The sequence below is a fragment of the Amyelois transitella genome, chromosome 17 (genome assembly GCF_032362555.1).
Source record: "Amyelois transitella isolate CPQ chromosome 17, ilAmyTran1.1, whole genome shotgun sequence".
NCBI lineage: Eukaryota > Metazoa > Arthropoda > Insecta > Lepidoptera > Pyralidae > Amyelois > Amyelois transitella.
The window spans coordinates 772,713-793,363 of NC_083520.1; the positions used below are offsets into that span (position 1 = coordinate 772,713).

Below are 20,651 nucleotides of genomic sequence, written 5' to 3' on the forward strand. Positions count from 1 at the left end.
TTCTCATACCGGCAAAATAGAAGCAAGGAAGAGAAGATAAAAGTAATTGTCACTGTCAATATGACTTCACTTCTCCCTCGTCACCACACATCATCATTCATTCTCCAACATATCTCTAGTCTTCTATTTCTCTCTGGCAGTATTGTTAAGACAGGGATGGCAACAAATATGTAGCGATCTTCGGGCGACAATCGCTATACGCTTGTTTTCATCTCATCAATTGGTACCGGCCGGTTTGGACTTGAACTTTGGATTTTCATAACTTTTAATATTTTTTTTTCAGTTTTTTACTCGTAATATCTTAAGAATAATTAGAAGTGAAGCAGACATTAAGTGTATTTAAACTTTAAAATGAACCAATTCGGAGTAATAGTAAGAAATTTCTCAAGTTCCAATGCAGTACAAAGTGCAATCAAAAATGTAACTGTTATTGGAGGAGGCCTTATGGGCTCTGGCATTGCTCAGGTAAATAAATTATCAGCTTTGTAAATATACTTTTTACTAAAATACTTAATTACTCGCAAAGGTCCAAGAATCACCAATAAAGTTTACTTACTGTAAACTTTAACATTCACCTTCTTTTATTATATTAAAAATGCCTTTGCCACCTACTTCCAGGTGACAGCCCAGGCTGGCCAAAATGTGACCCTTGTGGACGTGAGCTCCGATGTCCTGGCTAAAGCCCAGAAGTCCATCGCCAACAACCTGGGTAGGGTCGCGAAGAAGGTTTACAAAGACAACCCGGCCGAAGGTGAGAAGTTTGTCTCCGAGGCTTTGGGGAGGATCAAGACATCCACAGACCCCGTGGAGCCTGCGAAGACTTCGGACTTGGTGGTGGAAGCCATAGTTGAGAACATAGATGTGAAGCATAAGCTGTTCAAACAACTTGATGATGTAAGTTTACGTATGAATAAATTCTTTGGTCTGGAATAAATTCTCTGGGCCTTACTTATACAGAAAGTGACCAATTACATGAATATTTTTATTAATTAGTTACTAAGATAAGCATACAGCAATATCTATAATCTATTTTATTTATAATTTTCCTAAGGTTTAAAGTCCAATTATTCACTGATTCATTCTTAAGTCTATAGCATAGAATTTTCAAAATTGGATAGAAAGTATCACTTATTGACGTCAACATTCATCTATGCAACATCTATCTTGCTCTGCACCAATGCCAATCTCCTGTTTGGTTTACTTCCACCCAAAGGTTGACTGGAAGAGATTGCATTAGCGATAATTCTGCTTTTGTACCATCTCTGTCTGTTTTGTATGTTTTATTCTTTTGCTGCAATAAAGAGTTCTATCTATCTATCTATGGGTTCAAGGGTCAAATTTTATTTACAATATGTAAGGTGTTACTCATATTTCGTCTTGAACTGACCCATGATTTGATTAAAGGAAACTCAGAATAAAAGCAGGAGAAATCTATATAGGTATTTAGACTTGAAATCTTAAATCACAAACATTCGGAGAATAACAGTTGTAACCCTTCTTTTATCTCCAGGCAGCTCCGGCACACACAATTTTGGCGTCCAACACATCATCACTCTCAATCAATGAAATTTCTTCTGTGGTCAAGAGGAAAGACAAGTAAGTCATATTTCTTATTAAACCTTAATATTTATAACCTAATATAGCAGGTTATTGATTAATAACTTATGTAAAAAGGGACCTGCCTCCAATTGAAATTCTCCTTTGTTGAAGTCTGTAAAATTTCACAAAACATTCTCCTAAGTGTTAAAAACACTTTCCTGAAAACCAAATCAATATAGTTCAGATATACATATATAATTGTGGACAAACATACATACATACAGGTGAAACTGAGAACCAGTTTTATTTTGAGGCGGTTTAAAAAGGAGGATATTGTTTCTCTCATCTTTGTGTGTTCACTTTATCTGATTTGGTTGCATCTTCCACCACTGTATGCATTTATATGTAAGACATAATATGTCTACATGTTTTCTAGAGATGGGCCTTGACATCTGGTACACAGTTAACTTCTGCACATGTCATTGTTATCATCATTTTTTTTTTATTAAAAAAAAATTCTAGATTTGGTGGCCTCCATTTCTTCAACCCAGTACCCGTGATGCGACTGTTGGAAGTGGTCCGTGGCGCGGAGACCTCGGAGGAGACTTACAAGAGCATGATGGCGTGGGGCAAGTCCGTGGGGAAGACTTGTGTTACGTGCAAAGACACCCCGGGATTCGTGGTCAACAGGCTGCTGGTGCCTTACATCTGTGAGGCGGTCAGGATGTACGAGAGAGGTAACGCTCATTCTAATTTGAAGTACACAGACTCATAAATGAAATAGGTAGAAATTAAAATAGAACAGAAATTAATTCATTTACAAATTACTTACATTAATTACAAAATTTAAAGCTGACAGTTGATTTAAATAATAAAAAAGAGAATATGACCACTCCATCTACCATGGGTCTCGTTAAAGGAGACTAAGGGGTAGGCTTATGAACTTGGGCTTTTTTTAGGCGATGGGCTACCAACCAGAAACTATTTGACACTCACTCCTATCACTAAGTCACATCTGAACATGGTCTATTAGTCTCGAAATGAAAGTATACTATATGAAGATTTAAGAAGACAGGGGCACATTGTGCTTTGTGTAGTGCTATGTTTTGTAATAAGTCTGCTCTCTCTACCAGGGGACGCCTCAGCCCGCGACATTGACGTAGCCATGAAACTAGGGGCCGGGTACCCCATGGGGCCTCTGGAATTAGCTGACTATGTGGGTCTGGACACCAACAAGTTTATCCTGGACGGCTGGCACAAGAAGTTCCCGGACCAGGCTCTCTTCAAACCCATCCCGTTGTTGAACAAACTAGTGTCAGAAGGAAAGTTGGGTGTCAAGACAGGGGAAGGATTCTACAAGTATGATAAGAAATAAGTGAAGTTGTTTGAAGAATATTTATTTAGAAGTGTGCTGTTATATCGTTGGTTAATCGTGAATTTAATATACAAATGTTATGATGTATTTTAATCAATAAAGTCTGAATCAGTTTTTTCAGTTTTAATATTGACAGTGTAAATACCTATAACATGTGAAATAAAACTAGTATCTATGTACTCTATATCCCATCCTACGTATTTAATAGACAGCAGATAAATGGAAGAAGAAGAAGCATTACATTTAATCATGTAAACATACTGGATCGTTGTCAGGTCAGGGAGTAGAAAGAAATAAATAACAGAATCATTATGACAAAAAACGGGAACTCTGAATCAAATGATAACTGTACTTTGGTCTCAGTCATAACAAATCGCAAACGAGGTACTAACATTCTCGATACTTTGCGACGCGGGAGCTCGACCTGACAATTTCGTGAAATGACGCCAAAAATTCAATACAAATTTCATCACGGACATAACCGCACTGTTTTAATAGTACAAAATATATTGTACTCTATCTCGAAAAACTACGGCTATAGCCGCGGAGCGGTTATGACGTGTATGACACTCCGGTGTTTGCGTTTAGGTATGTTTTGAGATTTTTTTTTAATACTTAAATTTGACGGTAGCGAAAGTTGAGTAGATCACAGATTGCCAGTATCTAAATCTTGGCCTATACGATGATTCCATAGTCATGGCTCGGTTATCACCGTAGCTCCGTTTATACCATCTTTTTTAGAGACAGCATTTGCCGTACTGTCAATTTTCGAATTTTAGCGAGTACTGCTATAACAGTTCCGCGCCGCAAATTGTTAACCTGAGTATCATAATTCACTCAAATCTAGGTGTTTACGTGTGATGCCCGGATCATTCAAAAGGCGAATAACGCGGCAGTATCTGCTGAAAGCCTCAAAAAGCGCAAATATGTACGTTTTTCTAATAACTATATTTTTGAGACTTGGGTGGAGACCTTGGATCAATGGGATCCATCAGCTTTTCATTTATTTTCTTAGAGCCCGATCGAGGTATCTCGTCAGTAAATTTTTACGGTGACCGAAGACGCGAGTGACACAAAAAAAAACATTTAAAATAATAATCTTATATGTATTCAATAAACATAATTAATACTTAACCATACTCCTATAAATACGAAATACAAAAGCATTTTAACCAAAGACCGTAGCTCATAAACTAGCATAGCCAGCAAACGGTGTAAAAGCAAAGAAAAATATAGTGTGTCAACTGCTTGTCTTAGGGCTTTTATAAATTTAGAATGCTTTTAGGCGATGGGCTAGTAACCTTGTCAGTCACTATCTGAATATCATTATTTATTTATGAAGGTTTCAGAAATTTTACCGACTTCAAATAAGGAGGATATTGATTTGGCTAAACTGCAATATAATTTAAATAGACAAACTAAACTCAAGAGTTCAAGAGTTGCCTATGCTTAAAATGCTTTTACAAATCATGTTTTTCTTAAGCCTAACTTATAGACTAGAGATCATAATCATCGTCTTCTCTCTTCCGCTTCTGTGCGTGTTGTTCGTCCACCTCCATCTTGACGGGGCCGGCAGGCGGACCCGCAGTCACCCTCACTGCTGGCTTCGCCACTACCTGAGATTAAAAAAGGTTTTATGTATGTAATTTTTTTTCACAAATTTGACCTGATCCATTTATCTGTATAAGATCTAAATATGAGATCATGTTGGAGAGACAAACCCCTTTAGTCGCAGTATATGATATTCGCAAAACATCATAAGAGCAAGACATTATAATCTCAAAATAGCACATTCTCAAAATATGATATTCTCAAAATATCATAATAGCTAGATATCATATTCGCGAATCATAATGTTCCCAATACATCATATTTGCAAAAAAGCTAATACTCAGGAAATCATATTCAATCAAATATCATATTCGCATTTCACGATATTTTTGATCCAAAAGTAACATCAGCTACAATAAAACCAAGACTGCGTTTAATTGATTCTTGTCCTAAAACGTGGTACTGGCTGGCCATTTATTTTCCTTTATTATTTATGACTAATAATGACAGGAAAAACGTCAACTTTGATTAAACATATTATTTATTGCCTCAGAGGGTAAAATACTTTGCTTTAATTAGTGTTTCTCTGCTTAGGCATAAATATGGAACAATTCAAATGTAATAATAATGAAATAAAGTTCATCAAAAGTCAAAAAAATAAACCGGTGTTACTCTATCAGGGATACAGGTACAATTTCTATTTAAAAAACAAATCTGGGACGACAAACTGGCGGTGTTCTAAGCAACAAGAATGCAGAACGTCAATAACTCTCAACGCCAACAATGAAATTATCAGACCCGCTAAGCATGTCTGTGATTCTCCCAATTTTACAAGCAACCTAATAGATTTGATTGTTGATGACTGTAAGAATGAGGTGTGCACCAATTTTACTTCTGCGCAAAAGATTTTTGAGAACAATATTTTAAAACACGATTTCAAGGGTCAAGAACATGAAATACCAATATTTGCGTCAAAAAAAGATACTCTGTACAGAGCTAGAAATAAATATTTAAATATGGATAACTTGAAAAAAGACTCATTTAACATAAGACTTCCAGATAACTTAGTAGGAGATTTCTATTTATACGACGTACATGAATCATTTGGCCGTATTATATTTTTTTCAATGTTGACACGTGCAGAGATACGTGAATATTTAAAAACGGTATCAAGTATTTACGGAGACGGTACGTTTAAGATTGTACCTAAGCCGTATTATCAACTATACAGCTTACATGTCGACGTGGCACGTACTGAAGAAACAATTAATTTTATTCCAATAATTTTTGCTTTACTTCCCAACAAACAGCAAAAAACGTACGAGTGCTTTTTTTCTATACTTAAACTACAATTCGGATTGAACTTAAATATGTACAAGTGCGATTACGAACTGCCTGTTGTTAAAGCTGTAAACCAGGTATTCCCAAATGCAACCGTCAAAGGCTGCTATTATCACTTTTGCAACGCTGTTTTCAAAAAAAGCAAAGAATTCGATCTCTCTGCAGAAAATCGAAAAATTGTGCAATATTGTTCATTGTTACCACTGCTACCATCAAATTTGATACCGGAGACATTCTACACGATTATGGAAATGTCATCACGAGACCGAGACATTAATAAATTTCTTGATTATTTTAATAATCAGTGGATGAAAAAGATAAGCAGTTCTATATTAAGCTGTTATGATCAAAAAAACAGAACTACAAATGGAGTCGAAGGATGGCATCGCCGAATTAATAGTAAAATTCCTAAAAAGCCAACATTGTATCAATTTATAGCATTAATGAAAAAAGAAGCAAAAATACAAAAAGTAAAACTAGAAAGAAACAATTTACATTTTGCTGACAAGAAACGAAATAAAAAAACGATAGACAAAAATAAAAAAATTAAAAGTATCGTCAATGATTGTGTACTTAAAACAATAAGTCTTCCGGTATGTCTAAAACGGTTAAGTGTTTTACAGAAATATTAGTAGTAAATATATTTTGAATATAATTAATAATAATAAGAATATTTTTTATTTTGTTTTTTGTAATAAGAATAAATAATTTGTTTTGTAATACCTAACAAATAATACTATGTTTCGAAATAATATATCTACCATTTCCAGCACTTCCAGCGGTCACCTCCTCCGCTCTTTTTTGTCTAGCTACATAAATTTTTGTCATATATCGTAATATATCAATTACATATGCCTTACTGTACTTAGAATATAATGTTTTGAGCTTATCATATTTTGCGAGTGTGGTATATTGCGAAAATCATATTTCGTGAATGTGTTTTTACGAGAATCTTATGTCTAGCTATTATGATATTTTGAGAATATCATATTTTGAGAATGTGCTATTTTGAGATTATAATGTCTTGCTCTTATGATGTTTTGCGAATATCATATACTGCGACTAAAGGGACAAACCTCTGAGTTTTAGAGGTATTTTTTTATGGTTTCATATTTGATGATTTTTTTATGATTGTTTTAACATTTGAAGGCCTCTGTGGTGCAGAGGTAGTTTGTGACATTGGAAGTCCCGGGTTAGAATCCTGGCCAGAGCATGAACAAAGAACTTTTTCTGATTGGCCTGGGTCTTGGATGTTTATCTTTACAAGTATTTATTATCGTTGACTTAGTATCTCATAACACAAGTCTCAAACTTACATCGAGGCTAACAAGGCAATCTGTGTAATTTGTCCCGTTTATTAAAAAAAAGATTCATGTCCTGTCTCTGCCACTCATCTTGTATGTTACTTAGATCAAAGGTGACTTATAATAAAATATCTTTTATATTACTGAGTACTTCAATTTTAACCACTAGCCTGGTAAATAAGTATATCTCTAATCCAAACCTAGGGGTTTACTATCAGCCAGTTAGTTGAAGTGTAGCTATTTCTTAAAATAATATGTCCAAGCATAAAGTTTTGTTGTAAGTTTATGGACTCTTTTGATTTTTGGCATTGTTCGGTTACTATGGTTTTTTATCTTTGTTATTAGTTGGTAAGATGGAGGAATAAATTTTTCTTTTTTAGTTCGCCTAGGACACGGTATTTTTATTTAATTGGACCCTTATTGAACATGGTCCTATCGCCGGATTGCGGCCTAGTTCCGCAAGCGACATACGGAAGCATCTAATGGCGGATATTTCACTATTGCTTCATAGCATGAACCCAATGAAACAGATGTGTTTTTTATCATCAAAGCGTGAAGGTATCAATACTTATCAACCGATAGAAAATGCAGTTTTATTTAATGTGGTGACAAATCTGTAAGTAATCTGTATCTTGAATCTTCTATAAAGGGGAAAATAATAGATACCTATAGAGATTGTCTAAAAGTGCACATATAAGATGAGTTCGTTGTTTAAGCTTCAGTATGATACTATTTCTAGTCTCTCTAAAGCAAGGCGTAATTTTAAAAAGACTCCCAAGGATAGACTTACCAGCTCTTATGTGGAGACGAGACTAGAGATTCTTGATACATTGTGGTCATCTTTTTATTCCACCCATAGAAGAATAATTGAAGAGTGTAAACCAAATGAGTTGGAAGAATCTGATTATCACACTCAAGATTTGTATTCGTCAACTGAAGATGTTTACATTGAATATAAATCGGATTTAAAAGAAATGCTGTGCACGTTGAAAAATAATTACGCAAGTATATCAGATAATGAGATGTCCGATGCCTTTCAACATGTTTCCAATATAAAGTTACCCAAAATTTCGTTACCAATTTTTAGCGGCCAGTATTCGGAATGGACTAGCTTTTATAACTTATTTGTTTCGCTAATTCATAACAATAAGACACTCGATGAAGTGCAGAAACTTCACTATCTTAAGAGCCACTTATCAGGTGAAGCAGAGCAGCTGCTACGGCATGTGCCTATTACCGGGGAAAATTATATGATATGTTGGAACAAATTAGAAAACAGATATAACAATAAAAAGTACTTGGCTAGTTGTATTTTGTCGCGATTTATGAGTCAAAAAAACATTACTGTTGAGTCATCGAGTGCCTTAAAAGAATTATTAGACACAAGTAATGAATGTCTTAATGCTTTGAAACAATTAGGTATTAATGTAAAAGAATGGGATATAATGGTAATATATATTTTAAGTTTAAAGTTAGATATAGAAACTAGAAAACAGTGGGAATTAGCTGTCAGTAGCTCATCTCAAGAATTGCCATCGTGGAATCTGTTTCAACAGTTTTTAGAGAACAGATTTCACGCATTCGAGTTTTTAAATAGTAAAAATAGTGTTAATAAGACATTCAGCCGTAACTCTTTTAACAATGTTAAAGCTCTTCATGTCACCACTACCTTAAGTTGTCCATATTGTACCGAAAACCATAAATTATATACATGCCAAAAGTTTTCGAGGGATGATGTCGATACACGTCGCAATTTTGTCCAAAACCAGGGTTTATGCTTTAACTGTTTAGGTCCACGCCATTCCGTAGTTTCATGTCGCATGTCAACTAGATGCCGAATATGTTCCAGGAAACATCATTCTCTACTTCATTCCAATTCAGCAGTCCCGTCGATTGATGACACAAGCGATACAAATACCAATCAATCGGATGGGGCCGAAGCTGTGTCCTCAGTAGTCATACAAGGCGATTCCAATGATGTTGTAGTAGGCTGTTGCTCTAAAGCTCAATCTCAGGTATTGCTGGCAACTGCTTTAGTTAAAATTCAATCTCGAACAGGAGCAAACATTACTTTTAGGTCAATGTTAGACCAGGGTTCACAGGCTTCGTTTATAACAGAGTCTGCAGTTCAATTACTTGGACTGAAGAAAATTGCAAGCAAAAGTAATGTTTCGGTATTAGGAAGTGACAGGAGCCCTTCAGTGGTTTCTAAGTATATAGTTTTTATCCAATTGCAATCACTTCTTGATACCAATATTGTTGTTCGAGTAAAGGCTCATGTGTTAGACAAACTGACCAACTGTCTTCCTAGTAAGAAAGTGGCAGTTCAATTGTGTCCAAAGTTTACACAATTGTCGTTGGCTGACCCTACCTTTGCTACTCCCAATAAAATTGATCTTTTGCTCAGTGCAAAGGTGTACAGTCAAATTATAAAGCAGGGCCTAGTTAAAGATTCTAACAGTTGCCTTATAGCGCAAAATACATCTCTGGGATGGATAATATCCGGAGAAACTGATGAAGGTGAAGATGTTGGGACGATTATTTGTAATACAAATGTAACTATGCATGTTCAGATAGAAGAAAATGATAAGCTTTTGAGGAAATTTTGGGAAATAGAAGCCGAACCTTCGTTAGTTAAAGCAAAGAAACATTTAACGGAAGAGGAACAGCTATGTGAATCAATATATTCAAGCACGACTAAAAGGGATTCTTTTGGTCGTTATATAGTGAAGCTGCCATTCAAAGAATACAGTCCACAATGCTTAAATGGAAACTCAAAAGAAATAGCACTTAGAAGATTATATTCATTAGAACGTAAATTAGACAAGGAGAAAGATTTGAAAGAAAAATATGCAGAGGTATTTGCTGAATATCTCAGTCTAAATCATATGGAGATTATTCCACCTGAAGAACATAAAAGCTCCAAAGGTTTTTATTTACCACATTTTGCTGTGGTGCGCAACGATAGAAGTACAACAAAAGTACGTATTGTCTTTGACGCATCGTGCCCAGGATCCAACGGTGTTTCTTTAAATCAAGACTTATTGGTTGGTCCCACATTACAGGATGACTTGAGACATATTTTAATGAGATGGCGGGCACATCCTGTATGTATTTCTTCTGATATTGTGAAGATGTATCGTCAAGTTCGTGTATCTTCAGAAGATGTTGATTTTCAGCGTATTCTTTGGCGTGAAGATTCTGCTTCTGAGGTGCAACATTATCGACTTTTGACAGTTACATTTGGTACATCGTCAGCTCCATATTTAGCAATTCGCTCATTACGTCAAGTAGCTTATGACGAGGGTGTTCATTTCCCAATAGCTGCAAAAAAAGTGTTGTCAGACTTTTATGTTGATGATTTGATGTCAGGATGTGAAAATTTTATAGAAGGTCAACAGCTATATACTGAAATGAAACAATTGCTTAGAAAAGGAGGGTTTGAATTACAAAAGTGGACAAGCAATGATAAAAATCTAATGAAGTGGATAGAAAACGAAGAAAAACTTGGAGATAAAAGTATGAAAGAGCAAATAAAACATAATAGAAACAGTGAAGACAATGATAATAGAATTGCAGAGGAAGAGTCTAAGACAGAGACACCAAAGTTTGTTGATAAATCTGATTCGATTACTAAAATATTGGGTCTTACGTGGGACAAATGTAACGATACATTTAAATATTTAGTGCAGTTGCCGACAATTGAAGAGCCAATCACGAAACGGAAAGTGATCTCAGATATATCACGTCTCTATGATCCATTAGGTTGGCTTGCTCCAATTGTAATAAAAGCTAAGATTTTTATTCAAAAACTATGGACATCAGGTTTGAAATGGGATGAAAAACTTACGCCTCAATTACTAACCGAATGGGTCGCATATAGAAACGAGCTTTTATTAATAAAAAGTTTCGAGATACCCCGATGGATGAACACTCGAAAGGATGATACTTCTGTTCAGCTTCATGGATTTTGCGATGCATCGAGTGAAGCATATGCCGCAGTTGTCTATATCCGTGTTATTGATAAATGTAGTAATATTAATGTAAACCTTGTTACTTCTAAAACAAAAGTAGCTCCTATCAAACAACTGTCAATACCCCGATTAGAACTTTGTGGGGCAACAATACTTTCTAAATTATTAATAGAGGTAGCTGATATTTTAGGTATTCCAAAGCAACACATTCATGCGTGGAGTGATTCTTCAGTTGTACTTGCATGGCTTAGTAGCCATCCAAGCCGGTGGAAAGTATTCGTCGCTAACCGTGTAGCAGAGATTTTAGGAAGTTTAGACAGATCTCAATGGTCTCATGTCCAATCAAAATATAATCCTGCGGATATTGCATCGCGTGGAATTATGCCGTCTGACATTTCAAAAATGAGACTGTGGAAGCAAGGACCAGATTTTTTGAGAAAGGTAGTCATAAATTACAATGGAGATGATATAACATATGATACAAATACAGAAGAAAAAGGTATTAAAATATGTCAAGTATTAACAAGTATAGATGATGATGTTATTATATGGGAAAGATTCTCATCATTAAGGAGACTTCTAAGAGTTATATCGTGGTGCAGGCGATTTATTTTGAAAAGCATTAATAAAACCAATGAAGGTCCTCAATGGCTAACTAATGTAGAATTACAACAAACATTACATATATACATAAAGCAATGCCAAGTTCGAAGTTTTTATGAAGATATTGAAAGTATAACTAAAGGAGGAACAGTTAAAACAAAAAGCAAACTTAAACCGTTAAATCCTTACCTTGACGATGATGGACTTTTACGTGTTGGTGGGCGGTTGGATAGAACAGCTACTTTCTTGAACGTAAATAAAAGACATCCAATCATTCTTCCGGCTAAAGCTCATTTAACGAACTTAATTATAAAGGATACGCACGAACGAACTATTCACGGGGGTATTCAAATTATGATCAACCATCTTAGAACAAAATACTGGGTTATTGACGCTAAAAACCAAATAAAGCATTATATTCGCAATTGTGTTATTTGTATTCGATATGCAAGTCAACGTAGAGAGCAACTGATGGGACAATTGCCAACAGCCAGAGTTACACCAATGAGACCTTTCAAAAGAAGTGGCGTCGACTATGCTGGTCCTATTGCTATAAGAACGTCCAAAGGGCGTGGTCATCATGCATATAAAGGGTATATTTGTTTATTCATCTGCATGGTGACTAGAGCAATCCATCTAGAAGTAGTAAGTGACCTTACTGCTCAAGGATTCATTGCTGCCTTTAAAAGATTCGTAGCTAGAAGAGGACATTGCGCAGAGCTTTTTAGTGATAATGGTACAAATTTTGTGGGTGCAGAACGTGAATTGAAGTCCTTATTATTTGCAGAAAAGTCTAGATTACTGCCAGAAATAGCGAATTGGTTATCTACAAATGGTACTGAATGGCATTTTATCCCACCGCATTCCCCCAACTTTGGAGGACTATGGGAGGCTGGCGTAAAATCCACTAAATATCACCTTAGACGGATAATCGGAACTTCTACACTTACTTTTGAAGAAATGAGCACTCTCTTATCTCAAATTGAGGCTTGTCTTAATTCGCGTCCATTATCAAGCTTAAGCTCATCGGCTGATGATCCCGAGCCTTTAACACCAGGTCACTTCTTGATTGGGGAACCATTAGTACTTGTACCAGATGCAAACTTTGAAACGTCAAACATGACTAGCTTGAAACGATGGCAGTTTATGCAACGTATGGTACAAGATTTTTGGCGAAGGTGGTCTCAGGAGTATCTTACACAATTTTTACATCGGTACAAATGGAGTTATCAAACGCCAGAACCAAATATTGGTGATATAGTACTAGTAAAGGAAGATGATCTTCCCCCTGCGAGATGGTTGTATGGAGTTATAACTCAAAAGCACCCTGGGTTGGATAAGATTACGCGTGTTGTTACTTTAAAATGTAAAGGGAATATAATTAAGAGACCCGTCTCAAAGTTGTGTATTTTACCTATAGCTAAATAGAAATTTGTGGTATTTTTTTTTTATCATTTACACTGATACACATGCACTTCTATTAACCTTTTCTTATGAATTAGTAGGTTAGTTTCTTTTTGTTATTTTTACTTTCGTTACATTTATGAAGATTTGATTTTAGTTAAGTAAAACATTAAGTTTAAAGATAGCATAGTGAATGTTTTTAACATCTCATTCATTGTTTTATGGACATAATGTCCATGGTGGGCGGAATGTCCAAGCATAAAGTTTTGTTGTAAGTTTATGGACTCTTTTGATTTTTGGCATTGTTCGGTTACTATGGTTTTTTATCTTTGTTATTAGTTGGTAAGATGGAGGAATAAATTTTTCTTTTTTAGTTCGCCTAGGACACGGTATTTTTATTTAATTGGACCCTTATTGAACAAATATGAAGATATTCATAGTTTACCTTGCTTGACGAAGTAAACTTCAGCACGGGTTTGGGAACAACATTGGCTTTGGAAGACGCAACATTTAAGATGGCGCCCGGGGGCCTGTTGACTACCACTTTCTGCTGCGGGAGCTTCTGCGTGGCCATGGTTTTGATGGTGGGCGTGGCCGAGATGTTGGCTTTGACCATTGTCTTCTTAGTGGCAGGTTTTAGTCTATAGTTACAGGCTGATAGGCAGTAACTGAAAGAAATAATTAAAGGTGTTTATGGATTTAAATTAAAAAATATTTTGCAATTTTCAGGTTAAAAACAAAGGCTTGTAAATGGCAGATAACATAAAGAGCACATTAAATCAAAGCATCTTTTGATTTTCACAAATTACAAAATGTGGAAATAGTAAATAATGAAAATGGAACTTGTATTACTGATATGTCTGACTGCATCCATCATGGAATCATGCTTTTAATAACTGTTGAAGTTATCATTGATGTTTATAAGTGTAGTTTAACCATACTGAATGATGAGCATAAGCATAAAGTGTGCGCCACTTTACACAATACAATGACTTAAAACAAAACTGATGCTTATTGATCAAACAACTTACCGGTCTGGGGGTAATCTCAAACCACAATGAGGTTTAATTAACGGCAGTGGATTTACATTCTTCACCCTCGCTAGTTCCAGCAGCACTTCTCTCTGCGGAGGGCTGGTAAATGACTTATCAAGCTGCATTTGAACGGCCAAGCGAACGTCTTCCAAATCAATTGTCTTTTTCTTAGCGTGATTGGCAAAAACACGCGCGTCTTCTAAAACCGAAGTGACATATCGATATGTGAACTCCAGGAGCTGGTTAACGACTCTAGGCTCGTAGTCCGCCACTCCAACTTCCTTCATGATGGACATGATGACTTGGGCATCCTTGGGAATGTGTTTTGTTTGGGTACTGGATTTGGACTTCTCTTTTTCAGACATGGTGACTTTAAAAGTTTTCTAACTTAGCTTTAACTCGCCAGTAAGTAAACATGTACCTTGATAATTTTAATGAATTTAAAAAAACATTCTTATGTAGGTACACGCGGCGTCTGTTTGGTTTATTTTTTATGAAGGAATTTGGAAAAACTTGACAGTTTTGACATTGACAGAACTTTCAATGGAATCGATTTCAACGTCATGTCAGGAAGTCGTGTCATGTCAACATGACTTTTTTTTATGCGATCTGTTTATGACGCTGATAATGCTCCAACGTAATATACAACGCAGCGTTAGAAACTTCTTTTGATCAACTGTCTTCGAATGATCAACTATTCCGCCCATCCGAGTTATTCCAAAAATCATTGACTATTTTAAAACGAATCGCTAGATTATGTCTTTCGTATGTTACTATTATCCTTTAGAATATTTATATGGCCTTTGGGTTAGCCTCGAAGTAAGTTCGAAACTTGTGTTACGAGATACTTACTCAAAGATAATATAATTTAAGGACTGAATACACTGTAATAGAACATTATGTGTGTGTGAATCTTTTGCCAATCCAAACTTGGTAAACATCGGTTTATAAGTATTATAAACACACATACATACATAAAATCACGCCTCTTTCCCGGAGGGGTAGGCAGAGACTACCTCTTTCCACTTGCCACGATCTCTGCATATTTCCTTCGCTTCATCCACATTCATAACTCTCTTCATGCAAGCTCGGTAAGTATTACAAGTAAGTATTAAAAATGCGAAATTTATTTTTAAACCACTGAATCGATCTCCATGAAATTTTGCGTGTACGGAAAAGGATTTAGGGTACAATTTACCCAGGCGAAAGTTAAGAATATAGCTTTGCCCGCGCTGGAAATCGAAATCCAGAACCTCCTATCAGCAGCAGACGTAGACGTAGGTATAACTACTTCCAAAGGTACGTACGTACAAAGGTACAAGTTAATTATTTGATATACACTTTCAAGTACAAGCCGTGACAGTCTAGTGACTTGTGTGAATAAAGGTCAAGGTATTAATTTTAAATCAAACAAACATTTATAATAACCAATTCGATTTTATTCAGTTAAAATATGAAATAACTTACGTGTACAGTAAAAATAAGTTGTTTTTAGATAGTCATCAAGTGTAACTCAAATGTATACTAGAGTTCGCGGACGACCGCCCGCGACACCTTAACTCGCCTCCAAGTGTACTAAAATACATTCTACGATTATATTATTGTAATTTGTATTAGGTACATTAACATATGGACAATTTGGACGTACAATCGTGATTTATATTCACTATAGTGATCAAACTCCTAAGGTTAATGTCCTGTGTTCTTCACTTTCGTTCCGTTTCGTCTATGGTTTTTATATTTACAATTCCCTTAAACCTAAATTATTGTATACTTTCATAATGTTATGTCAAGTTGATTTAAATGAAGTCAAGTAGATAAGCATAATATAGAAAAGAAAGAAAGAAGGGTACTATTACCATTTGTAACAGATTGTGTGGACACATTTGTCGCGAAATTGATTAAAAATACACGCTTGTTATGTCTTTTTCTTATTTGATGATAATTATAAAAATGAAGCATTTAATGAGTTTAAATAAATACAAATATTCTGAAAATTCATATAGCTAAATAACATGTAAATAACATATTGTAACTATTATTTTGTAGGTAATTAAATTTAAAATTTTATTAAGGAAAAGGTGAGCTTAAGAGTAATTCAATTGAAATTCGTCAAAGAATTTGAAAACATAAACATAATTCTGTGATTACAAAAAAAAAAAACATTTTGGTGGTCAGATAATAAAAAGAGATAAAAGTCAGAGTTACAATGATATCAGTAAACCTGGTCTGACCTCAAAGTTTGTTCACAAATGTTGACAAGGAATTTATCTAACAAGTTAACCTCAAAGTCAGAGTTGGAGTGAAAATAAGAAATATGACTTGACAGCGTTCGGGAATAACCCTGCATATAAATGAAGAAAGAAGACAGTTACTATGTAGTATATTATTCATGCTATTAAGTAATCGCAGCACTCAAATAGATAACATCAGGTATGTAATAAAGTTTCATGTAAAACAACCCATTTTCGATTTCATAAGTTTGAAATAAGTATATTTGGAATCAGTCTTTTGTTAATTTTTGTGACATTGAGCACACATGAAGACATAACTTTAAAAAAGAGCAAGATTTACAGTTATGTCGCATTAACGTTTACAATATTCCTGTTAATTTACGTTATTTTGGTAATTTTTTGTTTCTTATTGATTTCTTTGTGTTTTTATTGTGTTATCTATTAAGAGTGCAGAGAAAACTGTTTTATCTAAGGTATTATTGCTTTTTTTATCGACATCGATACAAAACGCGAGAACATCACAAACTTGATACCGTCCGGCTTCACCTATAGCTAGTAAATTGTGCTATTTACTGAAACCATCCGAGACAGCTATCTTTCTTCATCTTATTATAATCATATCATCTAGTGAGGTTTCAAACAATAACCTACTTATACCTCACACGTTAATTTGCGTCTGGCAATGAAAAAAAGTGTGAAGGTCCTAGGTGTCATCCTTGAGGAACCGCCAATGCATGGTATAACAATTAAAATATTTAGTATTTAAATTAATACAGTCAGTTGATAGATTACATAAAAACCTAGAAACGGTAAGAAAATAGCTATAGAAAATGTATGATTTACATTAAATGTGCAAGATTAACTATATTTGATATAGAATAAAACGCCAAAGTCAAAACTATCTTTGATCGGTCGAATTAATTTATTTAAAAAAAAAACAAAATTAAAACAGAACTAACCATGTTGCATATCTCTTAATTTCATTGTTAAATACATTGTTTATATCGAATCATTACAATATATTTATTTATGGCACTATACTTCATCTATCCAAGCATAAAACGCGCAGGATTTAATGATTCGCATTACCGTGCAAGGTATTTACATTTGATATAATTAACCTTATAAATACAGTCGCCGACAATATTATTGTCAAATATCCACAACGTAAATTGCAATTCATTCCTAAGCGACGCTTTTCATATTCAAATTCATTAGAACCTTAATACAATGATCTTAAAAACGTAATATTACACAATAGCATCATAAAAATAAGTGCCAAAAATAAATATGTAGATGTAACTACAATCTGTTATTTTAGGTATACATATATTTTATTTTGGTTGACTAAGCAAACAAACAAAGTGTGAATGGAACTGTTGGAGTGGAAAGGCCTAGATGAACGTACCTTGATCAAATCGGAGACGTTCTAGCAAAAGGTCTGGTCAATAGTACCCGAAACCGACGAGCTTGCATGAAGAGAGTTATGAATGTGGATGAAGCGAAAGAAGTGTGCAGGGATCGTGGCAAGGTGAAAGATGTGGTCTCTGCCTACCCCTACGGGAAAGAGGCGTTAATTATGTATGTATATATAGATTGATTAATTAAGCCAATGGCGTCATAAATACAATAACTATATCTTGATGGTAATTTTTATTCACCTATTTTTTTCAAATTCATAAAATAAAACTATAATTGATAGATAGATTTTCGCATTTTGCAATAACGTGTGAGGTGTCCTATAAAAGTACTACTTAAGTAGAAATGTCCTTATAATTAATCCCGTACAGTATATCAACAATGCCTAGGAGCCTACCTACGAGAAACTATCAACATCACGAAACCCCATCTGATTGTGTAAAGCTAAGGAAACTATAATACATTTTGGATAATCACGATATTCCCACCCACCATCGCAAATTCAAAATAATCTTAAAATCAGGAGCATAACTTGATGACAACTCTATTTCTAAGATTTAGCGAAAATTCTTCCGTCTATATTTTCCGCCTGTTAATATTTGGACAATATAACACTGGCAATGAAATTTTGTTGAATTTGCGATAGTGGTTCATAATAATATTAACTACAGAATATTATTCATATTACATTTAAATTAAATTGCACGATAATTAAAATGAGGGTTTTCAAAATCCACTATGACAGATGTCAGCACTGGTGCGTTGGATCCGACGCACATCTTTGGGCGAAGATTCGAAATTTGACAGCAGTCAAATGGAACACAATATTTGAAACATCCGACTGTCACGTGACCACAACTAGCGCTATCTGTTGGCAGACATCGTTAAAACCCCCATTCGGACAACACATATTAATAAGCTCAATTTTTTTTATTATCATCCGTAATTACATTATTATCAGTATATAAATTGAAATAAAATATAAAAAGAAAAATAAGAAATATTGCATTGAATCGATTGATTTTACATTTCGTTATTACAAAAATATTCAAACATATGAAAGTCAGTCCGCAAGCTGGTAACCGCTTTATTGATTCGCAAAGGCACTCCTTTTTGCAAATAAAAAGGGAAAACGAAACGGGGAGACTGAAATAATGCCGAGCTTTACTCAAAGAGCCACCTGTCAGCCAAACAAAATTACCAATTTGTGCCGATTGAGAAACGATTTGAAGGTACGATTGAGCGAGAAAAATATATTTATCTCGCTCAGACTTCTCTATGACACTATCAATTCTATATAGAGAGACAAGGATAGAAAGATGCTACCATGTCGATCATTAGGACCAATAATTTCACGCAAATAATATTTTCATTTTACTCTGCCAATATAACCAGTATTTTTTTGCCAGAGAGATAGTTGTCAATCGTTTCAAAATTGCCACAACACTTATGCCTATTTATTATAAGAAATAGGAAGAAACTACAAGAAACAGACAATAATAAAACGTTTCCTCAAAATTATATAAACTTATTAAATGGAGTACAAATTTACGTTTCATCTACGCTACGATTACAATGTTAAGCTGCCTAATGTTTACACTCGGACATTCTCTGTACACGGGAAAAAAATAATGGCTTATTGGCCACACATAACGAGCGAGCGAGGCAGGCAAACATTAATTCATCTCTTTTCATTTTTCGCTTCATACACCAAATATAAACAATGTAGGGTCGTTGCAAAAAAAAAAAACGTTTCTCTGTTTAAACAAAACGCTAATTCTATAGCCGCTTCTGTCACTCACTTGCTCGAAGTTTGAATCACATCGCTTGGCTCTTAATTTTGTTAGTCACGTTTCGCTCGCCTATAGGTAAAGTCTATAAATGTACCCATTAAATATTAACATGGCGTCAACAGAGTCTCAGTGTAATAATTTTTAAAATTTCTTGTACGGATTACTGAATGATAAAAAGTTTTTAAACCATAAAGCTGAACGTGACCTCTCAGTATATTCGAGATTTTTGACTCTGCCTACCCCGTAAGAGATATATGTAGACGTGATCATATATGTATGTACTTTATCAACGCGCAACATTGGCATATATATTTAACTAGCGACCCGCCCCGGCTTCGCACGGGTGCAAAATTATAAATGTTATTATACATAAAAACCTTCCTCTACAGACTACAACAGACTAAAATAGCGACTTTGTTTTATACTATGTAGTGATGAAGACTCGACCTCGCTCGCTTGTATTTATGTCGTGTGACCTCGCTCTAAACAATTTACACTTCATCCGAATATTGCACATAACATTTCCGGTTTAAATATGTACATAGTCATAGTCGTGTCATCGTCGTGTTGGTGTGAAGCTCAGCCGCCGGGCCACTGCGCAGGAGTGGCGCGCTGCAGTGTCACTCACTGCTTATGACGATTATATCTCGGCGGTCAGCTCTGTCGATACCTAAGACGGAATATTGTCGAATTAAACACAGTTTTGTGTTTTAACGTGTACAGTTAACAAAAAAATGGTATTTCAATCACCAAAGAGAATATAGTAAAGTCGATTTAGTTAGACAATGTCGGTACACCCCATATATGGATGGATATGTTATCGTAACAAAATCCATCCCAATATGTAAAAAATAAGCGATGTCTGTACTAAAAAAATCGATATAGGGGATCATTATAAAGCCAGTAGAAGCTATAAATGTGATTATCATATCCTATTATCCATTTTATATGGGAAAACGAAAATGATTTGGGTAAAAAAAAATGAGAAACACTAATTTACCCAGACATCGGTCTAACTTAAATCAATTTTTTACCCTTTGCCTATAATTCAAATTTAACGAAATCATTAGAGCCGTTTTC

General features: G+C 34.9%; 3 protein-coding genes across 4 annotated transcripts in view; 1 reads left to right on the top strand and 2 right to left on the bottom strand.

Annotated features, from left to right (window-relative positions):
* The first annotated feature begins 171 nt into the window (after positions 1-171).
* LOC106134721 (probable 3-hydroxyacyl-CoA dehydrogenase B0272.3) lies at positions 172-3,027 on the top strand. Its single transcript, XM_060948831.1, has 5 exons — positions 172-465; positions 619-894; positions 1,511-1,596; positions 2,062-2,276; positions 2,673-3,027. Exons 1-5 carry the CDS (start codon positions 352-354, stop codon positions 2,912-2,914), a joined length of 933 nt encoding a protein of 310 aa, XP_060804814.1. The 5' UTR covers positions 172-351; the 3' UTR covers positions 2,915-3,027.
* Positions 3,028-4,006: 979 nt separating this feature from the next.
* On the bottom strand, positions 4,007-14,641 carry LOC106134726 (transcription initiation factor TFIID subunit 9). The gene is made up of 3 exons (XM_060948832.1): positions 14,123-14,641; positions 13,537-13,759; positions 4,007-4,530 (listed from the first exon to the last, which is right to left on the bottom strand). The coding sequence occupies exons 1-3, from the start codon at positions 14,488-14,490 to the stop codon at positions 4,411-4,413; spliced, it is 711 nt and encodes a 236-aa protein (XP_060804815.1). The 5' UTR covers positions 14,491-14,641; the 3' UTR covers positions 4,007-4,410.
* A 901-nt stretch (positions 14,642-15,542) lies between these two features.
* Positions 15,543-20,651, bottom strand: part of LOC106134651 (stress-activated protein kinase JNK) — a 109,005-nt gene continuing 103,896 nt past the window's right edge. For both annotated transcript variants that reach the window (XM_060948826.1, XM_060948827.1), the window contains one exon: positions 15,543-20,241. The gene's annotated coding sequence lies outside the window, so the exon portion shown is untranslated. The remainder of the gene's footprint in view (positions 20,242-20,651) is intronic.